This window comes from Ambystoma mexicanum, chromosome 3q, assembly GCF_040938575.1.
Source record: "Ambystoma mexicanum isolate Mex_15411 chromosome 3q, UKY_AmexF1_1, whole genome shotgun sequence".
Lineage (NCBI taxonomy): Eukaryota > Metazoa > Chordata > Amphibia > Caudata > Ambystomatidae > Ambystoma > Ambystoma mexicanum.
In genome coordinates this window covers 890,731,467-890,758,877 of record NC_090926.1, presented here as the reverse complement: position 1 = coordinate 890,758,877, position 27,411 = coordinate 890,731,467, and the positions used below count along the sequence as shown (strand labels likewise).

Genomic DNA, 27,411 nt, shown 5'->3' with positions numbered 1-27,411 from the left:
TCATCCTGATCGACCTGCACTGGCTGCCAAGGGCGTGGTTTTCTGACCTAATTCAGTTACGCTCACAGGGGCCTGTCCATCTTCCGATTCCCAAAAGGGGCTTCCTGACGCAGCGTGGCAGGGCAGTGGAGTGCCCGAACCTAGCCAGGTTGGCCCTAGCGGCTTCGTTCCTGACCAATTGAGACTTCACCATGCTCAGTTCTCTGAGGACAACGGGGACATAATTCAGGAGGCCAGAAGGCGATCTATGTGGGGTCAGTACAAGAGTAAATGAACAAGATTTTTATCTGCCCCCTGGATGACGTGCTGGCCTTTTCCGCAATTCTGGCTCGTTCTGGTGTTCAATTAGATACCTGCCACAGCTATCTGGTGGCAATTGGGGCCTACAAGTATTCTCTGGAGCACTTTTTCTTATCGGCCTACCTGGTGGTTAATGCCCACCACAAGGGGTTTTCCGGACTTTTCTCTCCATTACACAGGCCTCATCCTGTCTGGGACCTGTGGGGCATATTAGCTATGTTCAGTAAGTTATTTTTGCATCATCATTTTATGTATTTATTTCTGTGTACATGTGAAGGCATCATGAAGTACGACACAGACAACAGACTTCAAGTTCAAACAAAAGATGTTTATTTAACTGAAATGTCAGGATGGTTGAAGGCCTAACTTGCCCTTTGCTACTTTGGGATTTCCCTACTGGGATACAACTAAGGAAAGTCTGTGTCCAACTTAAGTCTGTTTGTGTCCAAAACCTATCCTTGCCCTCACAACTATTTTAAACCAATGTGTAGGGATGTCAAACTCAAAAGAAACCGTATTTAACTCAAAGTTCTGAGCTTCTTCCAGCTCACAGCTTTCTCTCAGCTCACCTTCCCCAAGTATAAGAAAGTTCCATGAAAGTAAAGTCTCCAAAGTTACCTTCTTCAGTTCAAGGCATATAGTTCAACACCAATCCTGGGGGATTCACTTCCCCAAGTTTTAAGTAGCACAATCCAGAGCAAAAAGGGTCTCAGGATTCTATTCCCAAGATAAAAAGTAAAGGCCAAAAAGTGTTGCAGTAATTTTGTTGAGCTTGTTTCGTAATGTCTTTAGCTCTCACCAATTGGGAATCTCTGGTCTAGCCGCAGTTGTCACACCACACAGTCCACCCATCACAGGTCGTGCAACCAGGGTCCCTGTCGTTTCACCGACAGGAATTTTTAAGACTGCTTTTTCTACGAGGATACTATTAGGAAAAAAATCATCAAAACGTTTTATTTATGGGGGAACCCCCCCAAACCCGGCCTACCCCACCTATGTTTTACTATTCCTGACCCCCAGGCCCCTACCTGCCCTTTCCCACCCCCCCCCCCCCAAAAATGTTGATGACTTTTTTCGTAATTATGGACTAGAAAAAAAGGCAGTCGTAAAAATGACTGTCGATGAAACAATGGTCTAGCCCCTGGACTTCTGAGCCCAAAATATGTACAGAGCTTTGGTTTAAAGGGCTATATACAAACCAAATAAAATACAAAAAAATAAAAGTTACTTGGCACTTGCTCCTGTGCACCAAATCACCCTTACTTGACTCAGCTGTGCTGGGCTCCTGACTTTTAGGGTGCATATCCTTTGGCTTTTCCTGGATTGCCTCGTGGCCCTGCCACCATATATCACACACCCTTCGGCAAGTAGTTGTCTTGCCACACTGCATTCATTCATTAAAGTTAATTATTCAGGATTTCTTTAGTCTTTATTGTAGTCATTTGTAAGGTTAGATGTAATTCATTGTGCAACACAGCTTTAATATGATTTGAGTTTCAATTCAGAGTTCAAAAGTATTCTTATGTTTCTTAATTCTTTAATCAAATTCAAATTTGAAGCCATACTTGCATTGTTTCAAGGTAAAGGTGTGTTAGAGTTCTCATTTCAATGTGTTATTTCAATTGGAAGTTTTCCTATAATATTTAAGTCCCATATAGGTCGGTATTCAGTATATCTGCATTTCATTGTAATGTTATGTTTTCATATATTTCGGTATTCAGCATACCTTGGTTTATTACAATGTTCAAGTTCCATGTAGTTCGGTATTCAGTATACCTTGGTTTCGTGCAGTATTAAGTTTTCATATAGTTCAACCTTCAATATGTGGTCAGGCACTTGCCTGTGATCCTGTTCGGAGCTGCCTGTGTGTCTGACACTCACCTGTGGTCTGTTCCTTTGCTTGCGGTTGGTCCTTGAGCTCACCAGTAGTTGTGAGTCCCTCTGACGCTCACTAGCGGCCTGCTCCCGATGGTTTCTGCTGCAGGCACCGCTTCACTTTTAGGGTGGGGAACACCGCCAGTCCGAGCCCTGCTTGCCTTGCTGCTTTTTACGAATGTGGACAGCGTTCTTTGAGGCCTGGGTCTTCCGGCGTACTGATTTGGCGGTTATTTCCACCACAGCTGTCCCTCGAATTGGCGGATCCCCTGTTGGTCTCTCTACTTCTCCTTCCTGGCTCTCTTTGTTCTCCTTGCGCTCATTTTATGCATCTGCAGCCCTCTAACAGGCTACAGGTGTGTCAGGTTAATTAAACCTGCCTGACCATAGTTAGGCACACATGCCTGACCTTCCCGGTGTTTAGGATGCAGCTTCCTCGTCTCAGTACCTGAATGGTGATGAGGAGTTATCTTCATTACTCTGTTGCCTTTTCTTCGGCTCAGTCCTGTCCAGTGTTGTGTATGGAATCATGAGGGGAATTGGCTTGTAACAGCGTAGAAAGGTTGGAGGAGGGTTGGTTTGACTGTTACTAGGAAAAAAGGGATACTATGTTTGTTTGTTCTATTTGTAATGCGCGCCAGACCCAAGGGTAACTGGGCGCAGTGAGGAGAATATGCAAAGCTTACAATGTTATATAAAATTACAGTGTTACATAAAATTACCATGTTACAAAATATACAGTGGTAGAGGGATAAATATGTACAGTCTTAACAGGAGGTAGATCAGATCAAGAGATTGAGGAATTGCTATACAGTCAGTTATATACAGTGTTAGTATGAATATTTACACATGTGGTATATCTTAGTAATGCATATATACCTTCAGATGAAGTAATGTGATACAAGTATCTAGCAGTACATTACATATTTTTGTCATTGAGGTGTTTAATAAGATTCGATCTGAAGTGTGGAAAAAGATGGTTGGTCTGATCTCAGATTGTGTGGCAGGGCATTCCACCATTTAGCAGCTAGTACGGGAAAACTGGTACCACCAATTTTAGCGGGTTTAAATCTAGGGCTTACCAAGCAGTTGGAATTGGGGGTTCTTGTAGGCCTGCTAGAGCTTTTTTCTTTTTATTTTATCCATCGGGTAACTGGGAGCAGCATTATTAAGGGCTTTGTACGTCAGGGAGATCATTTTCAGATGGATTTTATTGTCGGTGGAGAGCCATTTGTATTGGTTCTGAAAGAGGAAATATGGTTCCTTTTTGTTTATGCCTAAAGCAGCTCTTAAGGCATTATTTTGTAGGATTTGTAACCTTTTGGTGATTTTTGTTTGCACCACTATAAAGGGCATTACAGTAATCAAATCGGGATAATATTAGGGCTCTCGCTAGGATCATGCAGCTATCGTTAGATAAGAAGGGTTTACCTGCTCTTATTAATTTGCAGGTATATGCTGGGGTGGAAGCTAAGGAGTTGACTTGTTTGTTGAAGGACATAGTAGAATCAAGATAGAAACCTAGTGTTTTCACTTCTCTCGAGGCCTTGATGCTATTGCCATCTATGTTGAACATAGAGTAGTCCTTACCTAACTTGTTGATGTTGGCCTGCGTACCCAAGATAATCAATTCGGTCTTATCGTTTCAGGCAGAGGCCGTGGGAGGCCATCCACGCCTGAATAATGAGGTACACCCTATTCACCAACTCCCTATCCTTGCTGTGATCCCCAGAAAGCGGGAGGAGAATCTGTGTATCATCTGCATAATTAGTGTAGGTAATACCTAGAAGGTCCAGATCATCGAAGAGGGGTTTAGTGAATATGTTGTGTAAAGTCGGTGAAACACAAGAGCCTTGAGGGACTCCACAAGTGATAGGTGTAGGGTCGGCTGCTGCAGAAGGGGAGAAGACTCTCATTGTTCTCTCGCTCAAGAATGATTCAATCCATTTGGTGGCATGGGTAGAGAAGTGTGCAGCAGTGTCTAAGTGTTTGCAGAGGACCTTGTGGTCCACTAGATCGAAAGCGGCTGAGAGATCAAATAGAAGGAGGAGTGCAGTCTTGCCTTGATCTCTCAGTTCGTCTATTTGGGTCTTTAAATCAATGAGGGCTGTTTCAGTTCCGTGGAGTAGACGGAAACCAGATTGTCTAGCACCCAATAGATTATGTAATTCAAGGTGTCTTTGAATTTGTGTTTAGGCAACCTTGTCTAGTATTTCCAGTAAGAAAGGTACCGTAGTGATAGGCCGGTAGTTGGTGGGGATGAGGGGGTCTAGAGTCTGCTTCTTGAGAAGCGGTAGCACCCAAGATTGTTTTAGATTAGCCGGGATGTTACCTGTGGCAAAGGAGGCGTTTATCAATTTAGAAATGAACAGTGAAAGGTCTCTGGCAGCGTCTTTTATTAGTTGCGCTGGGCAGATGTCACCTCTGCAATTTGAAGGTTTGAGGGAGAGAATCATTTTCTCTACCTCTAAGGTAGTAGTTTTAGTGAAGGAAAATGTATTGGTAGGGTCGTTAGTGGTGTTGTTGGGAAGCAGCTTATCATGGAGGTTTAAGGATTCCTTTTTTAGTTGGATTTTGTTTTGCAATGTGGTAATTTTGTTTGCTAAGGCAGTTTGGATATCTGTACACCTTTTGTCTCGTTTAAGGGCATCCGACTCCCACTCCTCAAGGACCCTCCACCCAGGTGATCCTCCCTCGCTTCTCCATCCCCTCTGTAGAATATCCAAGGGGAGTAGGAGTGAGAATACCCTCAGGTTTATCACAGTACCCCAATTATTTAGTGTACATATTCCCAGAGGGGCAGGGATAAACATTCTTCTAATATCCCTAAAAGCTTCGGCAGTTTTCTCTTTTGGATTTGTTTTGTGTCGTTCCAGGGGACTGTGCACTGAATTTGGGTGCAAATTAATATATAATTTTTAATTGTTACTTATTTATTTGTGTTTGTTTTTATGTATAATCTTGACAATGCGCCTGTGAGCTTTGAGGGGAAGAGGGAGTGATTTGCAAGGATGGTTGTTTAGTTGGGTTTGCACCAAGCCTTTTAGACAATATTGAGAAAAATCAAATTGAGAATTTTGCAGTGGACCATTCAGCATAGAGCTTGTGCGCCATATTTGGAATCTCAGGAAGTCTTTTTTCAAGTTTGTGAGGGAGATTATAGTTCCAGTTGATGGTGCCAAGTGAGTGAGTAACTTGTTCCCAGGCTTTTTATAGCTAACCAAGTGAATATCTAGTAGGCCTTGTCAAATGATAAGGAGAGAAAATAGCAGGGACAGCCTTTGTTGGGGTTTAAGTCTGTCCGCTCAATTGAGCTTCAAATCACCTGCTGTTTTTGCTGTCAGATTCAAGGACAGAGTAATGCCCCTAAATATCCTGGTGTCAGTAAGGAACACAGGGAAACTAGTCTTGTGGGCCCAGGCACAAGACTCTAATGCACAAAAAAACCCAAGTTGAGAATGTCACTAGGGTATCTGAGAATAGTTCTGTAACAACATCTCCCCACTAATGGATTTTCTTCTTACCCCAACTGGTTATTTGTGATCCATTTGGTATGTTTGTTACTCAGAATATGGCGAACCACAGGAAAAAGGACAGTGGGGAGAAGCAGAGTGTCCTTGATGTTAGAGAGACATCGGGAGAGAAGAGAATGGGAGTCTGAAGGGGAGTAGACGTCTGTATTGTCCATGGGAGAAAAGGAAGGTGCAGGGTGATGGGAGGGAGCACAAGCTTGCCGGTAATCCAAAGATTGGAGTAAAACACTAGAGGAAACGGGCAGAAGGGCTGGGAATGATATTGCCAGGTGAGGAGTGCTCGGAGTTAGTCCTGCATACTATGTTCTTGTATCTGCCCCTGAAATGCTAGCCCTGAACTCCTCATAGGTGCCCATATTATCCGATGTACTGAGGCAGTCATCTTGGAATGGTATCGAAGTCCAATGAAATGCATACTGTTTCAAAGCAATCCTAATCCTCTCTACCCTTTGTTCTTATTTCCCAGTTCTCAATTTGTCCCAACGCATCCATGGCCTTACTCCGTCTTCTACTGTATATCTTAGTTGTCTTTTCACTATTGTTTGTACCGGACCGTCCGAAAATGTGTGTGTGCTGTAAATGTGAAGCCATTGGAAGGCCGTTATGATTGAGTGATCTGGTCACTCTACAGAGATACGCTGTAAAAAACGCAGTGCTTGCTGGATTCTGCGAGGTATTGTTAGAAATGAAAAAATCCCTTCTAGGTGGTGGAAGACGGCCTTTGTGCATTTAAAATATTGCCCTATGCATACGTTTGTCTGTGTCATGCTCAATCTTAATCTTTTCCAACACATTCAAATGCAGATAACGGTCTACTGAAATTGCACTGGGTCTATGCAGTTGTTTGAATCAGTCCTTGGGGATTGTACCTGTCAAACACTGAAACAGAAACGTATTTGGACATCCTTACCGTTTTGAGCAGATCAATTGTGCCTCTACTTTCTTTGGGACTGTCACCCACCTTTCCAATTATATGATGCGTTTCTACTTGCAGTAATTCATAGTCTGATTTTAAAATAGCAGTCACAGGTTACCCTCACACCCAGGCAAGTGATCACTGTCGGTGACTGGCATACATTTTCCAAGATCTTGATGACTACAGCACACAGGAAGGTGCAGGGCAGTGAATATCCTGCCTCCTCTCTTTGGGTTAATACAACTCCTGCATTATGTAGCCATATCTGCCTGAAGCCCATTTATACTGAAAAAACACGGCCTCTATGGAGTGGGGCCTGCACTGATGAACCATCCGGGTTGGCCAGCTCGATCATGGTCAACAGCCTACAGAGGTTGTGGGTGGAAGATCTATGCAGTAGAAAACTGAAATATCAGGGTTCTGTGGCCCAACGTTTTAGTAAATACTTTGTCCTTAATTTGAAATGAGAGGGGCTGTATGACTCAGACCAATTGCGGGTTTACCCCTGTTACCCTCAAACAACTAACACCACTCCCTTAGGTTAGGTTTTGTGCAATAGAGATTACATAAATTATATTTTAGTGGATAGTTCAAAGCTTTCATTGTATGTTTGTTAAATGGCAGGCTCTGAGAGCGACACACTGAGCTTTGGAGAAAATAGGGCAACAAAATGAATACTATCAACACTTCATTTGTATTTATGACCATGCACATCTGTGTTTTTCAAATCAGACTTTTTTGTGTATTGCAGATTTTTGAAGGTGAAGCCAAAGACCTGGAAAGAGAAGTATGCTTCATTGACATTGCCTGTGATGAGATCCCTGAGCGATATTACAAAGAATCAGAGGTATGTGACTTTTGTCCCAATTTGAAAACTAGTAGTTTAAGATCTCCAGTGAATTTCAGAAGTTGTACATGCTGCAATGTTATATTTGACATATTTACTTTGTGTCTATCCTGTAACAACACATTTTCAGGAGCAACTCTCAAGTAAAGCTCATGTGGTAGAGTATCCAAAAACACGAAATGGGCCAACTAAAGTTGAATTGATAAATTATTATTCAGATACCCCATTTTGGATTTGCTCCGGATTTGCACTCATTCATTATCTTCACGTCTATATTGTTTTCATTGAAGTTAGTCTTTCTCAAATTGTTCTTCAATCTTTTTCTTGTTCTTTTCACAGGGAACTTTAATCCCATAACTATTATTCTCCACACATTTAGGTTATTGGGGTTGCTTGCCAATTTAACACATTCTGGTTTACGTTTTGCCTTTCCATGAGATACAGTAGTTCTGGGTTTCTCTCTCTTGAAACTCTTGCAGTGTTGATTACTTTCTAACCTCAGGAGCTTTAACTTTGGTGAAAGACTTGATTCACGCATCTCAGGCTTTACTGGGTGTCCCATTCATTTACCTGTGGCCATTGCATCCCATAACTCCCAACAAGGGTTACTTTGCTTCTTTATTTCGACCAATCAATCATTCATACCAGCTCTGGGCACGCAAGTGGTTTCAACTTCTTTAAAATATCTCTGGGTTAAGGGTTTACTATCTTTCAATACCTCCAATACCTCTCAGATTCAGTAGTCTTATCACCTGTCTGGTTCTAGCTAGCTATGGTCATAGTCCTGACAACCTGTGGTTCCTTTTTTAACGTTTTGACAATTGGGCAGTAGCAGCAGTTTTCATGAAATTTGACAAATCAAGTATTTATATGATCGGAGCACAAGTGATACCTTCCATGTTTGAGTATATTTGTAAAACGCTTTCACTAACTTATGATCATGTACCTTTGGCAGATTGACACTACCACTCTCTGGAGCACTATGAGTAGTCTGTGGCTAGTGGTCACAGGAATCAAACCTACAGGGTTGCAGACTTTCAAATGTGCAGTGTTGGGGAGCGTGGCTGAGCAGTTGATGGTGATGATGGCCAAGCCGGGGGCTCCTGCCAGCTGAGGCCGTACGGGACCCCAACACTTGGATTTTCCCCACCATATGTGCTGGGGTGGGGGGAGAATATGTGTCTGATATAACACCTCCTCCCCAGCCCCCTTCATGCTATGCCCTGAAGCTTGCGCTGACCCTGGGACCCACCTTGCCGATGAGATCCCTTGCTGCCACGTGGTCAAGATGGCAGCCCCGGGAGACCCGCAGGAATGCTGAAGCTGATTCTGCTCTAGTTGGGAAACCCTGGTGGAGGGGAGCTCTATCTGTCTGGCCATGTGGGGCCCTCAAGCCACGGGCGATGATGAAGGCAGAGAGGAGCCCATGGCAAATGAGAGTGCAACACCACTGCGGGAGCACCAGCTGGGGGAAGCTGTGGGTGCCTGGCCCTCTGTAGTTGTGGACTGGCACCTCAGCTTCAGTGTGCCTGCCTGAATGCTGACCCCGAGTGCACTGTACCGTTGTCACCAAGCCGTTCCCTTCAAGTGAGCAATTTTCCCACGCTGAGGCAGACTATGCGCCAGTGACAGCTACCCTCTGCTGCCTGTGTGAAGAACACGCAGGGGATGGGCAGCAGTGGCTGGACTCATCACTCCGATGCAGCTAAGGTAACGGGGCTCGCAGCAGATGAGGGACAAATAACCCTGTGGAATCAAGATCCCCCTTCCAAAAGGCTGCAATAAAGGAGCCTGCTGATCTCGTCCTGCCCATGCAGCGGGGCCCGCCTATCTCGTCTATTTACTGCTGTTCATGACTTCTTGAGCCAGCTTAAAGGTTAGCCTGATCTTCATAACTACTGTCCAAACAGTGGGAACCCTGGGTTTTTTTGGAGGAATGAGGGACTGGTCCAGCACAGTAAACAGGGAGGTTTGTGAGGTGGTCTTGTGGGCAGTGGGAACTTTGGGGACTGAAGATAGCGCCCATGTCTCGGGAGTGGTCACAGGGGCCTGTAGCTTGATCCCACTTCACCTGTGAAGCAGCCCTGAAAGAGGGTAGATCTCACTGTGCAGCGAAGCATATCCTCATCAACTTGAGTGACTGGGCAAAGTGTCTACTGGGGAGCTTGCTGGAGGGAAATGGCATCCGGTGCGGTCAGGGTGAGTGGGGGAGTCCAAAGCACCCCCCTAAGGAAACATCAAGCAGATGTTGGCGTCGCAAGAAGTGTCCTCTAGGAAGCCTCCCCACCCCCTCTTCAGAGGGGGTGCCCTCTTCCGTGCCAGTGACAAAGGCAGTCATCAAGGCCATGCTGATGGAGTTAAATCTTGAGCTAAAGCAGGAGATGCAGGGAAGCATAGATAAGGTGGCGGGCACGGTCGTGGACCTCCAGTCCTGTGTCACAGGTACAGAGGGCAGTCTTGAGGAGTTAGAGGCTGCAGTGGGGGAGCAGGCCCACAACTAGGCAGTGCTCTCGGAAATTATGGAGATTCTTGAGCAGCAGCTGGAGGCGGACATGGTCAAGGAAGAAGAGGCGGAAAACTGCTCTAGGCAAAATAATATCCGGATCAGAGGAATCGGATCAGGAACTCGGCCCATACGTAGAGAGTTTGCTTTGCACCATAATGCAGATGCCTGACGGCGCGGACCTTATACTGGACCATACTCATCGGGTCTATTCAGCCTTTTGGGCTAAGAATGATCTGTGCCCTGATATGCTGCCTAAAGTGCATTTTTATCACCAGAAGGAGCAGATGCGAGAAGCCCGTAAGACAAAAGCGTTTAGGGGTTCAGATCTCCTGCTGTTCCAGGATTTGTCTCAGACCCCCGTCTACAGGCACAAACACTGAATGTGGTCACAGCGTTGTTGGGGAACTACAGAATGGGGTTCCGCTGCCAACTACTTTTTGAAATAAATGGGGTAAAATATTCTGTGACCAAATAGGAGGAAGTGCCGGTGCTGATAGAGGGGCATGAGACACGTAAAATGGCGGTTCACGAGGGGCAGTCAGGCCTACCTCGTGATTCGGAGAAGAAGTGTGCTAAGCTGCAAGGGCCGCCTGGCAAGAGCAAAAGCAAAATGGCTAAACCAGTGTTATAGCGGGAGGCCTGTGATCTCCCTGTAATTTTGGTCTTTTGAACGCTTCCGGACAGACTGAACTTTTCAGTGTGTTGCTCCTCTCAGGGGGGATTTAATGGTGGACAACATTGAATTCCATTGCCATTCGGTGTAGGTTTTCAGGGCTCATACGACAATGTTGAGGGTGGGTGCGGGTGGGAGGAGGGAGAAAGGTTGGTTCTCATGCGGGTGAGGAAGAGGTTTGAAAGCTAAAGAATGGAGAGGGGGTGTTGTGGCTTGACATACAGGATTGGCCTCCAAGATGGGGCTCCTTGGTAGGTGGGCCGAATTTTGAGTATAGTTGATGTTATTGCAACAGTTGGCAACATGTTTCTAGTTCAAATCACCAGAATCACAGTAGTCATGGTATGTGTAGGGTGGGTTGGCGCAGATGGGTGGCCATCCCCCGTGGGGAGGTTGGAAGTGCGTACAGTATGGTGTAACTCCCTAGCATGATCCCAGGGCCTTAATTCCCCCACGAAGCAAAAACCGATACTGGAGAGGTTGGGAGCCTTACGCTGGGACATCGGGATCCTCCAAGAGATCCACCTATTGCCCCAGGACAAAAAGAGAATGAAGAGTAGGATGTTTACCAGATGCTAGTTCTGTAGGAAGGAGAGGGGTGGGTATTCTTCTAGCAAGAGTGCTCCCTTTCTGCGTGGGAGAGGTATTGACAGATCCTGAGGCGAGATACCTGGCTCTTAAGGGTTCCTTGGAGGGTTATCTGCTGATTATAGTGGGGCTGTATCGCCTGAATCACAATCAAGACAGGTTCATCATGGATCTCGTCCCTGTCATCCTGGGGTTCAGAGCGGGAGAGCTGATTATAGGGCGGGGATTTCAATTGTGTTATAGACCCCAGGAAGAAATGGGTAACATAGGGGGAGACTCAAGTCATTAGCAAGCTGTTAATATCTAGACCAATGCAAAGAAACATTGTGCGAGAAAAGAAAGTTTATGCAAGTTGGGTCTGAGAGTCCACTGTCCCATTTAAATAAAGAAAGAAAATGTGTTTTAAAATATAGTCCTGAAACGTTGGGGATGCCCGTAATGACTGGTCCAAGTGTAGTTTTTAAAACAAGAGTAGACCAGCTGCATTTTCCATTAAAGGGATCAAGTCTGACGTCATTTGAAATGCATATTGCATTAAAAGCAGTTTGAAAATCTACAAATGCAAAAACAAATGAGCATTTATTTAACATCTGTAGCCTTACAGACGGCTTTCGATGCAGTCCCACCAATACAGTTGTGGTCAGTTTTGGAAAATCATTGAGTCGCATATGTTTGCTTTCTGCTGTCCAATTGCTTTAACTCAATAATGTTGCTGGGATAAGATGATCCAAGATGGTTGAACACACTCAACCATTTTCCGTAACATAGGGAGAAAGGCAGGAGTTCTTTCTAGCTCTTATGTTTTTCTTTTTTTTATATTAATGACCGAGCAGTTAGGTTGTCAGAATTTGAGCCTGATGCACCAACTGTGTCTAGAAATGTGGCATCCTACTCTTTGCATATGACACAATTCTTAATTCTTAGACGCCATTGGTTTACAACAACCTTTTAGAAAAGGGTCTTACCATAAATATTCAAAAACAAAGGCAATGCCATGTCACTCATCAAAGCTCTGTGCCCATGCCATCTCTCGTTATCTTGAAGGGGAGCCTGTTGAAAGTGGTAATATTTTCGATTAATAATGGCATTTTGGTTCTAACTAGTAGATATGAAGCAACAGTCAATGGACGTCACTACGACCCTGGCGGTAGCCGTGCCCTTATTAAGGACACGGCTGCCGCTGGTAATGATTTTTTACCGGAGCCCAGAAAAGGGCAACAACCAGGTCATGCCAACCTTGGCGGACCCGGTAATTGCCCTTTTCTGGGCTCCGGTAAAAATTAATCCGGTAAAAAAGTAATGTTACGGAAAATGGTTGAGTGTGTTCAACCATCTTGGATCATCTATAGGGCTCAATGGGAATGGGGAGGATGCTAACAATGGGCCTGTTAATGACGGGCCCGTTGTTAGCATCCTGGTCTGCTAGCGGGTCCCGCTAAGGACGGCTGGTCTGGCCAGACGTCCTGAGCGGGACCCGCAGCAGACCTCGTAATGAGGCGGCCCGGAATTAACTGTGCCAGTCCCTTACCGCCACCGTTCATTCCGCGGCCACCATGGTCCTAATGATGCCCAATATTTCCATACACTTTGGGGCCAACTGCTCTCTCAGGCTATTCAGTCTATAAGGCCCAGGCAATATCTTTCTGCAGGTTCCGGGCCAAAACATGAGCCATTGTAATATTGTGGCCCTTGAACCAAAATAAATCACAATTTGAAAAAGCCTGTTTGATCTCCTCTATAGCTTTTCTACTGTTCCTGTCAAACTAGAGCAAGGCTGTTTTGGAATATCATGTGCTGTTCAGCTCCAACACGTTTTGTGCGGGTTTAAAGTATAGAATAATAATACATTTTCTCTCAACCGTTAAGCAATTCAAGACACTCTGGCCTCCCCAGGAGCAGACAAAATTACTTTGTTAGTTTTGAGTATTTAGGGTTGGGCGCCTCATGGAAAGACCAGTGCATTCATGGATCACACTAGAAGCAAATCTTAAAATACGCCTATGATGATTGGTTCTGTGGGGGAAAGATTGGGAATTGAACATTTTATGTACTCCTCCTGCATATTACTGCATTATGGTATCGAGCAGTTACTGCAAACTGTCACCTGTTCCTTGCTTGGGCGAGGCTTTAGACTTTACTGTGCATGTTGGTGTAACAAAGGCTTGGAATGCTTGCCTTCATTTCTCTCACTTCTGACATTTGGCAAATGTAAGTGTGTTTTAGGCTCTCCCTCTCGTAGCAAAAACGGCATTGGCAGATAGAAGTCGTTATAATGCGAGCATCCTCGCCTGCCTTGGAGCAAGTGTGAATCTTTAAGGATTATATTCACATTGACCTAAAGTATTACGATGTGCTGTCTTCCCTGATAACACTAACTAATTAACATGCAAGAGCACAGCTGATATCAAAGGCTTGCATAATGAGGCGTTGTTCTCTGCCAGCAACTATTTCAGTATGATTCCTTGCCCTATTTGAACCAACCCTTATATTGAAATGCATGCCTACTTTTGGGAATAAGAGAACAGTGCACGTAGCGAGGGGGGTTCTCACTTGTGCTGAAGTCGTGTGTGGTCGTTGGCTCTGTTTTGTTATTGCTTTTTACTAATACATTGTTCACTAATCCATCAGAATAGTGAATGGCCTGATTATGCACTGCAGTTCTTAAAGGACTTTTTGGATACACAATGTAACTTTAGCTTAACTTCACAATACCTTATGATTAAAAACTTTCTAGTGTCCGAAGAGTATTTAAACGCAATTCAGTCTTCGTTGTCCAGTAATTTATTAACAAAAATGTGTTTTGGAATTCTGCCTCAGTCTACCTTTACTGCAGGATGGAAGTTGGCTCATCTTCTAAGTGTCAACATTGTCCACAGGAAATGGTCACTTAAATGAGCATTAAAATTATTGAATGTAAGCAATTAAATGGAGGCGCTCTATAAACTTGTAAACAGTGAAAACTACTTTTTTAATGTGTACTGTATATAATTATCTTGAGGAAGCATGGCACATTAGGAAATATTACGTGGCTTTGCCATTTAATGCATGGATTGTATCTACTATTGGTAATATTTTTAAATGCTTTCAATTAAACCTTTTGACTTTTTTGATGTTTTTATGCAAGATTTATTTTTTGATGGAAAATGTGTATAGTATGATTGATGTTTCTGTATCATAGCTAACATTATATATCCTGCACTTTTAAGGATTGTTATCCGTAAAATGTGTTAATAGAATGTGAAAACATACATCACCACGTAGTGTCCAACCTTCTGAGTTAGTCAGTCAAGATATCGGAGTTGCCTCACGTCTAACTCTAAGGGCTATTTAAAGTATGCTGTACCAAATCTATTAACTGTGTAGTGTTGTGTAAACGTCATTGAAGTTATTTCTCACAAAAGCTATGTGGTGCATACTTCTTGAAGTTTCTAACAACAGTTGAAGGTATTCGTAGTAAGGCAATTGAGTTCATCAGATACTCTAAAGAATGAAAGTCCTTGAAAATAATGAAGATATCCCTGAAAGAGTAGATAACTGATTAAAATGGGGGAATCTTAGTAAAGGCGGTTGAAAAGCTAGATCAAATAAATCCTAGAAGCTTTGACCCGTGTGATAATAAACCTTTACTGGCGCAATGTTAGTAGAGGTTCAAGTATTCATCCAAGTTACCAAGTGATGTCAAGTATGGATGAAATTACCAAATAAATCCTTGTGTGAAAGCAAGACAGATTTAGATGAAAAGAGAACCAGAAGGGTTCTAAGACTAGGCATGTTGCAGTAAGACAAAATGATTACAAAAGGAGATCTAAGAAATGGAGAATGCTCAAGAGACTGAGATGGTGCTAAGTGTTGAACTGGCGATAAGGAGGCATCTTGGATCCCGCGCAAGATATGTGAAGGATCAGGTACCAATCAAGACTTTCTCTTAAAATACCTTCTTAAGTTTTACTTTGTGTCCAGTCCTTTCTTTGCTTTTATTCAGAATAGGTACATCGCATACCTCTGTTACTCTGCAGATCACAGGCCGTACTGCTTTTCTGCTTGATGGCACTAATAGAAGTCAATCGCCCAATGTGTATGTATCTTTAGGCATTGGGAACTCACCTATACTATGGCAGGATACTCTACTTCTTACTTCAAGCAGTTGTTGAGGCTGTGCAGACCTTTGAGAATCGGTTGCTTTGAAGTAGCATTCTACGGTTTAGTATACATGTTCATTGCCAAACCATGAACCATTTTAAAAGCTTACAGTCTCTTTAGCAATTTACAATTCTGCTAATAAAAATGTTTCTGTAGGCTGTAGTGTTTTGTGCAGATTTATTTATTTTCCACTCTTATTTAACGTTGCATGCTACCAGTGGCCTCCAGAGTGCGGAGTTAATCAGACACCTTCAACTTCTCTTGAAGCAACAACGGATGTTCCCTCATGTTTGTGTAAATCACCTTTTCAAGGAACTTGTTCCTCATTCTCAGCCAATCTCCTTTATAAAAATGTAAAGCAATTTACCAAAATTGCTTTCACCATTAATTTGTCAGCCTACTTACCCTACATGGAACTGGGAGAGGGTCCTTGGTCAGAGACTTCAAAAATCATGGCCTTCTCTCAATGGGTACCTTCGGGTTGGGGGGGGTTACTGTAATAAATGTGAGCTAACAAAAACAAGCAACATTATTTGTGATCTGTGCCGAGTTCAGCTCTGCCAGGTGTAATTTGTCACAAAAATCTCTAAACAAATATTCACTCCCAATATATGGTTCATTGTTCTTTTAGGCCTTTGAGGAAACTGGTAAGGGTTTAGATTTTAGGATATATTTGTTTTGGAAAAAACAGAATGTGAAGGAATACTATCCTGCCTCGAAGTACAAGGTGAGGTTTGTTTCCTGTGCACCATCTTCAAATAGTACCACAATTTGGCTCAGAGGCATTTCACTCATAAAGATTAAATAACACCAAAGTAGATGGTGTGCATCCGTTGCCCTATGTAGCAATGACGGAGGGCAGGCTATACCTTCCATGGAGGTGACCCAGTACAGGAGGTGTGCAACTAATCACCATGTGGTTACTAAAATAAAGCATTGGCCATGCAAGTCCATACAACAGCACATGTAAAACAACACAGCACACAGTAATATCACTAACAATGTACCCCTGCATAAGATCAAACCAATATTAAAAGACTGAAAATCTGTAATAGGCAAACTGGGTAGCTGAAAACTGCAGTGCAGTAGGTATGTACCAAATATTCCATTCATTCAAAAAACGGATCAAAACACAAAATTAGGTTTTAAAAACCTTTCTTTAGCTAGCGGTAAACATAGGGGACTAAACCAGTCACTTGGGCCAAACATTAAATGAGGGTACTTATTATACCAACGAGTGCCATCTAGTTCAATACCTTAGTCTTTGGTTACACAACAGGTTTAGGTGGTGTCTCTGGAGGTTTGCACAGGATCGCAGCCAGCTGTGGTTCTATGTCTCGATTGCCCTTAATTGCAGTGGTAGTGTCTTCAGCAGGTCCCAACATCTGTTTGACGGTGAAAAGCCTGATTCAGTCAGATTGCTGAAGGGCTGCGCGTATGCCCCACCGTGCTCTCAGTGGCAAGCACTTGACTCAACTGGCTCTATCTGCGGCTTATGCGACAGTCTGTTGCATGGGGACGCTCTTGTTCAACTTGGATTCAATAATGCCTTGAATGTTCTGGCTGCTGCTGTTGTTCAATAGAGTTGAAAGAAGTAGCTCATTGTGCCTTTTTATTGCTGGGGTTCCTTCCAAGGACATCTCAAAGCAGACCCCTCCTCTGCTCTCCCACTCATACTGCGGTCTTCGGAGGCAAATCCGGGCACACTGTCTTACTGAGGAGATCTGGGTGTCCTAGGTCCCCGGTCCTCAAAACCACTACGCTCTCTGGTTCTCCCAACATCTCCATTGCACAACGTCCTCTCGCTTATGCAGCAATTCCCATGGTACACTGCTTCTGGTGAAGTTGATGTGGCAGATGTGAATCATGCCAGGAGATCTATAATTGTGGAGGTGAAACTCACTCCCCCTTATCTCAAAGCCTGCCTTAGCTCTGCATATTTTCTGCCGACCCAAGAACAAAGGGCCCTGACTGCATTTGCTAAACTCCTACCCTAATCGCCGAATTCTGCACAGGCTCCAAGAAGGGTCTGTTATGGGTTTAGCCCAAACGTTTGGATGCACAGCCTTTCACACATAGATGAACTGTGGATGTGTCACTTGGTGGGACAAGGAGCCCTCCTGTGTTTGGCTCCATCCATCTGGTGACCATTCTGAGAGAGCGCTACTTTCCCAACCTTTGCACTCTGTATCCGAGCCACTCAGTAAATGACAAGTTTAACACCTATTCATGCTAAACCTAATATTGCCATAACCTTTTCTGTTGATACCGTAACATATTGCAGAGGCAATATGTTATGCTGGCACATGGCCACCAGGCATAATTACATATTAGAAGTACAACTGTAGTTTGAAATTCAGACTTTATTTGCAATAAAACCTAAATGCTGCCTGGCATGACTTTAGACTTGAAAGTCCTTTATATCGTAATTTCTATGACCACTGTTTCTCGTTATTTATAAGGTCTGGGGTACCAATACACATCTGTACAATAACATATGTGTCTAGTGTTAATGGGCTTCTTAAAATAAAATACCATGAGACGCTGCTACATGGCTTCTCGAGAGCATGTTTCAGGAGCATGCCATTTATTACTGGAAGGTTGCATTGCCGGTGTACCCCTTCCCAACCTGCTAGCACTGTGCGTAACAGAAGTTTATATTCATCAGTGATATGCATTTCAATGGTTTAGCTTTGTAGCACAAGGACTAGAAGCCACCACTGACACCACTTTTTATCTACAGAGTATACATAGAAATTTGGTTGTATTTTTGAAAAAATGGCTTCCTGTATCATAGACCTTGACTTTGTTCTTAAAATGTAAAGCTGGGGTCTACAACCTTTGGCTCGCCAGATGTTTTGGACTGTAAATCCCATCTTCCCTAGCCAACATATTCAATGGCAAGCGATCATAGGAAATGTCCAAACATCTGGAGAGCCAAAGGTTGCGTACTCCTGATTTATTTAAAGAAACTGAGGAGCGTACACCTTGTCGATGGCATTTTGTCACACCAATACGGGGGTGAGAGTCTGCAGTTTAAATAAAAAAACATGATCTAGTTTAAGAAAGGATGGAAAGCGACAGCTGTATTAGTAAGAGACTGTGCAAGGTTAGGCTATATCTCCCAAAAATGAAGAAATTAGCAGGGCTGTGGCTAACCTCCGAAGCAGGAGACTGTGAACCCGTTCATGGCTCCCCACGGATCCTGTGAAATCGCTGGATCCTGCTGTTTTGGTCACACACACATAGGCACAGATATTGGGGGAACCAAATGCTCCCCTAACAGTGAGAAAATTGGGCTGCTACTTATGGGACTCTGCGTCTTTGGCCCCACAAGCTGAAGCATGTAATTAAGGCATCCTGCGAGGAGAGCGATCCTGGTCTTGCTCTGTGAGAGTTGTTCTGGTGCACGCAAGCAGTGTTTTCCATTGCTAACTCAAGTCAGGTGCACCATTTCAGGAGCCCATCGAGGCCCCCCCTCATAATCCCTGTACTTTGTACATACTTAACCATGGCAGTGAAGAAGTACGCTGGGCACCATATTTAAGACATATGGTAGGTGAGGCATATGAGGAGGCTCCAGCAGTGAGATGGATGCAGAGGAGGTTCGGCCAGCAGTTACTCCAAACCCTAACCACCAGGGGAGCCTGTGCCTAGGATGTAACCAAGGTTAATCACAACTAAAGTCAACGGGTTAGCGACCCTGTCTCAACCCATTCGTAGTTATAACATAACAGAGACAGAATGTTTATTCAAATTATTCCTCAATCTTAGTTCCCTACAAATAACTCGCTGTCCCTACAGAATATCTCTTTTATCCCTCACTCAGATGTTCCTCGCCCTGGTGGTGCGCTGGTGCATCGCCTGTCAAGGTTAGGGGATAGAAGAGAAATCTTGCCCTGTCCTCTCTCACTGCTTTTACTGACCTACTAAAAATAGGTGCACACTAATACTGGAAGTCAATCTGACTGTTTTTTATTTGTTATTGTTTCCATTTCGTGTGACTTATCAACAAAGAGCAATACCATATGAATAATAATCTTATTCAATATGTGGCTCACTATTAGTTTGTATTGCTAAGAGCTAAAAGATAAACAATAAAAATGACGATGTAGTTGGACAGGCCCATTTTTGTTCTATGTGGGTCTTGGGGTTTGGGTCGTCAGTCCAATCCACTTCTTGTCTACCGGTTTCAGCGGAATCGGATCCACTCGCCGCTTTCTTCAGGACTTTCTCTATGGCACCTATTAGCACAAAGAAGCTAATTTTTAATATGTATCATAAAAAAGACCATCTTCTCAATTGATGTCTTGCACTCCGTTTTTCACTGTCTGGAGGGCATCTCAATTTTGATTGTGGGACTTCAAATTTTTCATTATTCCCGTCCCTAAAAGGGAATATATACAAAAGGGGAACTATCAGTGCTATACATGTCTACAAGTATTTGTGTTGTAATTACCACAAGGAGGAAGGCTTACCTCTCCCGGTGTCTACTCAGTGGCAATGTGTCCTATTGGGTCATTGATTCCATCTTATTCATTTCTCCTCACAGTGGGATATCATCTGTGGGTAGATAATCTCTGTTTATTATAATTTCCCAAGCTCCCTTCAGGTATTCATTATCTCGTGATTATGATCCTGGCTGGGGACGCTCATGATACTCACCCCAGGGGTGGTCTTCTTGTCTCCCACTTAGCCAAAAGTAAAATCGGTCTGTTGTTTGGATATCCGGTGCTGTAGGGTATACTGTCATGTGTCCACTTATTCAAAACCTATTTGGAGAGATGGGAAAGTTGTGTATCAGTCCCTGTTTATCAATCGCTTGGTTTAGCAAGCATCATATGCAGTGTTGTGGTCTAAAATAAGTTTTAAATGCCCGCGGTGTAATAACGATGTACGGTATTCCGGTAGTGTCTGTGTTTATTATACGTTCTCAGTTCGTTTAGTTAGCATCATGTATAGGTTGTTAATCTGCCCCATCCTATAGAGGTCATTCAAGCCGTTTCTTACTGCATCCTACACTTTATATAAGTTAAATGCACATTATGCTGATTGCTTCCTGGATTCCACCATTTCAGATACAAATCAGTATAGCTGAATTATGTTCGTGGCTATGCGCGCTAAATCTCACGCTGTGCGTTTGATCTCGTAAGGCCATATTAGTGGCACCGGGGTGTATAGAGCCATGTACAATACGGCCTGAATATCAATTCATCTGCGTTCTTACCTGTGTTGTTCCAACATCGATGCATGTATCGCGGCAAGCGTCTGCTGCGGTTGCTGTAAACACCGCCATCTTGAGTGTTCTGGCTTTTTGTTTACTCGCGCACGTGACATACCTTGAGCAAGGCTGTGGTCCTTTTTTAAGGTTTCATATTATTCCTGAGCTACGAATCTGTAATCCCGTAGTGTCTGTATATGTAATCTGATTTGTTGCGCATATCTTGTTGTCAGTTTTATGTTGTACATAACCTCCGTGTGCATAATAACTAAAAAATGCAGAATAAATATGTTTCTGCGCTACGGTGCCGGTGTTTGGGATCCATTCTTGCTTAGGTACCGGAATCCATACTTATTTATGTGCGAACTAAAGAAAGGCTGACTCAAAACTCTGCCCAATGCATTCAGCTCCGTATATATGTTCTAGATGGGCTAGACAGGTTGGTCCTATTCCTTAGACTCACTGTGTGCATATAGTGTGATATATAAATTAAGACTGTCACAAGCAGGTTGGTGTGATGTTCAATTACGCACCATGACTCTATTCAAACAAAGTCTTGCAAGTCCACAGCCGGTTTCTATAATACGGCTAAGGTTTGCCAGCATATTTCCTCATTAAGTCCTGTGGTGGCTGCCAAGTCTAAAAATCCACTGTTCTCTTCTGAGTAGTATGGCTCCGATGTTCCCTCCACATTTAGGTACTACTACTTTCTCAAGGATGGTCCAACTGATGACATTTTCTGAATGTTTGTTAAGTACATAGTGTTCCACCAGGGGGGCTGTTAGCCTCTTTCGTCTAATGTTGGATCTGTGTTAGCAGATTCTCACTCTTACAGCTCTCGTGGTCATTCTAACATATTTCTTGGCACAGGGGCATTGGATCAAGTAAACCACATTCGTGGTATTACAGTTGGTAAATGTATTTGCTCCCATGGTGTGGTCCATCCTATGTCTATAGTGGTGTAACGTTTTGTAAAAGGGCAAACCGAACACGTGCCACAGGGTGTGTGCCCTGTTGCCAAAGGCATGGTTGGTTGTCACTAGTTGCTTCTTCCCTATGGGTGTGTAATAGGGCATCCCTAATGTTCCTTCTTCTTTTGACTGCCAAGAGGGGTATACTAAGTTTGGTTTCACCAATATTGAGCAGGTACCAATGCCTCTTAATTTCCTTTTTAATCCGGTTTATCATGGGGGAATGACTTAGGACTGCTGTTATTTGGTTCTCATCTCGAGTCTTTTTTGGATGTTGGGTTAAGGTGACATCTCTGGGTATGTTGCATGCTCTTTTTCTAGCATGCCGTATTGATCTTTCCAGATAGTTTCTCTCTCTGTTTTTGGCTGAGTTTCTCTGCCTGAGAGTCAAATTCCTGCCTTGTTGTGCAATTCCGTCTGAATCTCAGGAACTGTCCAAACGGCACATTTTCTCGTAGAGTCCTTTGGTGGACGCTTGTGCGGTCCAGCAAAGAATTTCTGTCAGTTGTTTTTAGAAAGACTTTGGTTTCTACCCTTTGCCCTTGTCTGGTTAATTTCAGGTCCAGAAATGTTGCGGAATTCTTGTTGTATTCATGTGTGAATTTCAAGAATGGGTTTAATCCATTTAGCCAGTCCATAAAATCATGTAAGGCTATTTCTGTTCCTGTGAAAAACATGAGAATGTCATGCGTCGCCAGCTCAAGATGTTCTGAGTATAGGGATTCGATGGATGGTAGATGTGGCGCTCTTCGAAGTCAGCGACATATAGGTTCGCTATCGACAGAGCGAATGTTGCCCCCATTGCTGTCCCCGCAATTTGTTCAAAGAATCGTTGGTCAACCATGAAGTAGATTTTTGTAAGCGCTAGTTCAGCCAGTTGCATGATCAAGTTAATAGGCATTTCGATGGGCGGTTGGATGGCTCTTAGTGTTTTCTCAATGACTTTGAGTGTTTCACGTTGCGGTATTTTTGAGTAAAGGGATTCAATATCTATTGTCACTATATATATATATATATATATATATATATATATATATATATCATCGCTGAGTAAGTTCAAAGATTCTAGGTGGAATAAGACCGCTGTGGTGTCTTTCGGGTACGATTTCATAGCGGTAACCTCATCTTTGAGGAAGAAATCTACAAATTGTGATAACAGTTCCAAAATGGATCCTATTCCTGAGACTTTTGGTCGCCCAGGTGGAGGTATAGTACCCTTATTTATTTTAGGTAATGCATAAAAAGCAGGACATCTAGGGAATTTGGGGCAGAGAAACTCTGCTTCCTTGGTGCTGATATAACCTTCTGACACCGCTTCCTCAATTAATGGATCAATGAGATTCTTCAGAGTGCCCGTTGGATCCGTGCCCAATCTTCTATAGGTGGTTTTGTCCTCGACCATGCTGTTGACCATGGTTTGGCACTCAGTTTTACCCATCACCACTATGGCTCCTCCTTTGTCTGCAGATTTTGTTACAATTTCATGGTTATTTTGTAGGTCTCTTAGTGCTTTCTGTTCAGTTTTGCTTCGATTGTAGAAGGGGCTGTTATCCTCTACTTCTTCAATTTTCTTAAGCACTGCCTTTTCAAATGTAATAGACTCTGGCGTAATTGCATTAGGCAGAGGGTAGAAAGTGGATTTGTTACGCGGACCGGTGGTGTCCTGTGTAAGTCTAGATATGTTATTCGCTGATAGTTCCCCTTTTGTATATATTCCCTTTTAGGGACGGGAAGAATGAAAAATTTGAAGTCCCACAATCAAAATTGAGATGCCCTCCAGACAGTGAAAGACGGAGTGCAAGACATCAACTGAGAAGATTGTCTCTTTTATGATAAATATTAAAAATTAGCTTCTCTGTGCTAATAGGTGCCATAGAGAAAATCCTGAAGAAAGCGGAGAGTGGATCCGATTCCGCTGAAACCGGTAGACAAGAAGTGGACTGGACTGATAACCCAAACCCCAAGACCCACATAGAACAAAAATGGGCCTGTACAACTACATCGTCATTTTTATCGTTTATCTTTTAGCTCTTAGCAATACGAACTAATAGTGAGACACATATTGAATAAGATTATTCTTCATATGGTATTGCTCTTTGTTGATCAGTCACATGAAAAGGAAGCAATAATAGAAAACAGTCAGATTGACTTCCAGTATTAGTGTGCACCTATTTTTAGTAGGTCAGTAAAAGCAGTGAGAGAGGACAGGGCGAGATTTCTCTTCTATCCCCTAACCTTGACAGGCGATGCACCAGCGCACCACCAGGGCAAGGAACATCTGAGTGAGGGATAAAAGAGATATTCTGTAGGGACAGCAAGTTATTTGTAGGGAACTAAGATTGAGGAATAATTTGAATAAACATATTCTGTCTCTAGGATGTAACCAAGACATCTTTGCCAGTGTATTACCAACCCTGCATCAAGATGGTGGATACACAGAGGGCGAGAATGTTGTCACCACTAGGTAGAAGCAGAAAGTCAGGGACTATGGACAGAGGCAGCAAATGTGCAGTGAGGTGCCTGGGCCTTGAAAAGATGGGTTGGAGCCTGTACATTTCTGAGGATAGGGCCCCGGACAGCCAGTTTGGCAGACTTGGAAATCGGTGTGTGATATATTAGTTCTGTCCAACTGGAGCCCTGATTGAGTAATGAGTACAGGATGAAGGGGGCATTTGATGTAAGGAAGCCAACGGATGCCTTTGTTATATAGAACCTTTGTTCGACAGTGTGTTGGTTCCGCGGTGCGCCTGTGCCTCCTTGTTCAGTCTTCTTCGTCCCAGTATTCTTTAGCATCCAGCTTGGTTAAGTCTCCCTCTTCCCCGTCTGTCTTATCAAGGACACCCTCTATTTTACTATAACACATAGTGGTGTAGGGAACCAGAGGCACCTGAATGGGGGATGAGTTGAGTGTGGACACCAAAGGGGTGAATGGATACTGCGTTCTCCCAGAGCCACCATCACCGGTCCCGTGAAGGACTTTCCTCACCATGAGATCACCTGCTGAGTACCAACCCCAGGAGGATTTTCGGGAAGCGGCCTCACATGAAGGTGCTTCCCCCATGGAAGCAGTGACAGTACCCTGGGATTCATCACAGCTATCATGAACCATGTCCCAGGTGAACTAACGACCTTCTTCACAATGGACCAGCCAGAGAAGCACAACCTATACTGTGGTGCTCACACACTGCCACTATTGCCAAGATCATCTTTTTCTTCTCTACTTGGGGGGATGCAAGTGGCATACCACACCTGCAATGCAGCAGGCAGTGACACAACACGAGAAGTTGAGCGCCACTGCTCCCTTCTTTTCCTCCAACCTCTGATCTGCTGGCATCTGAGCCACCTGTGGGCTGGGCTTGGGTGGAAAGAGCAGTTAGAAACTGAAAATCTCTTTCTGTGCAATAAAGGAAGCACAAGTCTCGGTTGAGATTGGTCTCCTCCAGGGAGATTTCTTGTGGGTAGTTACTTGCAACACACGACAAGCCCATCTAGAGTGGCCTGCTGGTAGACATGATCAGGGTGTCCCAAACGGATGGCAACTTCTAGTGACTCGGACTCTTGTAATGAGTATCCCTCCCATCAAGTTTTTCACAAGAAATTTAGTGATCAATAGAAATAGTAACTTAATACACAAGGATACTGATCCTAGTTACACAGGAAGAGAACACAAATAGTGTGATCTGAACAAGTTACTTGACAAATACACAGTGTTAATTTTGGACACTGTGGAAGGGACTGTTAACACAGTTGTGTTTCGGCCACTTGTAGCAGATCAGGTGTACTTAGAATTGGGTGGCCTTCATCAGGACGAAGGAAGAAAAAAAGGAGGGTGGTGCTGTGAATGTAGAATCCTGTGTTACTCTTGTGTTTCTTGTTGGACACGATGTGTGACGGACTTCACTAGCATTAGTGGTTGCGGGTCCAGGTCAGGCTCGAGAGGGTACTCTTTGTAACTTGACCTCGTAGGTAACGATATACTCATTGAGTCGAGTATCGATCGAGCGGCCGGCATGAATGTACGCTCTGTGTAGACATTCCCTTCCACAGTGTCCAACGTTAACACTGTCACTTCCAAGTTGTTTAGATCAGCCAATGTTGAATAAGTTGTGTGGTCCCAGAAGACTGTATGGGACTGACTTGTTTTTTGTTCTGCACAACATGTATTGTCAATAATGTTTCCATTTTGTGTTCCACAGGTCTATGTGTAAAGTAACTTGTTCAGATCACATGACTGCTATTTGTGTTCTCTTCCTGTGTAACTACGATCATTATCCTTGTTTTTTAAGTCACTATTTCTTTTGATCACTAAAATTCTTGTGTAAAACTTGATGTGAGTGATGCACATTACAAGAGTCCCTGAGTCACTAGAAGTTGCCGTCCATTTGGGACGCCCTGATCATTTGTGCACATTATCGCTTGACTTACCTGGATAGATCAGGGAATCGCCAGGAGTCCCACCTTTTAAACTGCTGGTAGACATGCACAAAAACGGAGGCCCCATTCCATGACCTGGGAGTGAGATCTGGTTCTCTGATTGGACTTTATGTATAAGCACAGGAAAGGGACAATGGAAAGGTGACCTATTTGGCACAAGGCATTTTGTTATGATGTCATAAACTGGGAAGATAGTGAGGATTTCTACAGACAGTAAAGAACATTCCCATGTCATTCATCCCAGGTGTCCGAGGCTGTTTGTGAACCAGCCAAGGGACACAGGCGTTAAAACATGTGTTGGCCTCTTAGCCAGTTAGGTGGTTTGGTCCAAGAAGGAGGTGGTGCAGTCTCAGGCAATGCAATCTGAAACTTGGTAAGGAAGGCTGTCATCTCCAGTGGACATAGTTCAGCATCTCCTGCCAGTACTGGTACCACAACTGGGAGGATCAAATATTTCTCACCTTAGTGTGCTGAAATCGATTTGTGCTGTTCCCATTCCATAGAATTCTGGCTAGTAGTGTAACGCTCCAAGGGAAAGGAATTTAATCGGGGGAAGGCTAGAGCCATCATTGAATCTCTACGATTAATGGGTGTTTTGTCATCAATCTAATCATTATCCACTAGCAATGTATTGCCACTGGACATGTGTGGGCCACAACTGGGGTAGGTCTTGTAATACAATCTTGTTTTCCATGTATAGTTTAATCCATTGCCTGTTATTGTGGTGCCAGGTGACAGAGCACAATTTCACCTCCCATCTCACGTTTACCCTGCATTCAGCAACAGCTGCTTCTTAATGCGGAGTGACATTTTCTCAGATCTCAGGTTCGAGTCCTTGTCTGCCCTGCATTCTGATATGTTTGGTCCAAAACAAGTAGCTACATGCACTAATTTAGCTTTATGCTGCACCAGTGCTTCAGGTAAGATTTGGAAGTGTATTTTACTCCCTATTTTTTTTAAGTTGGGAGTAAAATGATTTTTATGAGGGTCTAATTTCCAATGCGTTTACATTTTTTTAACTGGGAAATTTTTTGTAATAATTATTTCTTTGCACCGAGTTATTAATGCACATACTCTTACATCCCGTCACCTTTCCTCCATACTGCAGGGGCGTCCCTTCCAAGGGACAGGAGACTGAACCTTTTTCACCAGAAAAAAACCTTCTTCCCCTTTAAATTTAGAGGCGCGCAGGGGTGCAGCCCTGGGAGCGTGCGCTGTCCTGACTCCGCCGCCACACCTCATTCCCCTTTTCCGCGTCAACGGGAACGTGCCGAATTCACCAGCGCTCCTAGGTTTGGCTTCGGTCATATAATTCCACGCGCGGATACTTCTTCTCTTCTGTCTTTTTGTCATTCCGGTACTCGGTCATCAGGCGTCACGCTCCTCCCCGGCACATGTTGACGTCTA

At 43.7% G+C, this 27,411-nt stretch overlaps 1 protein-coding gene across 3 annotated transcripts in view; it reads left to right on the top strand.

The window, feature by feature from the left end:
- Nucleotides 1-27,411, top strand: part of PITPNC1 (phosphatidylinositol transfer protein cytoplasmic 1) — a 1,942,040-nt gene that overhangs the window by 1,385,352 nt on the left and 529,277 nt on the right. For all 3 annotated transcript variants that reach the window (XM_069655030.1, XM_069655032.1, XM_069655031.1), the window contains exon 7: nucleotides 7,376-7,471. In XM_069655030.1, the coding sequence (XP_069511131.1) occupies nucleotides 7,376-7,471 (96 nt within the window). The remainder of the gene's footprint in view (nucleotides 1-7,375; nucleotides 7,472-27,411) is intronic.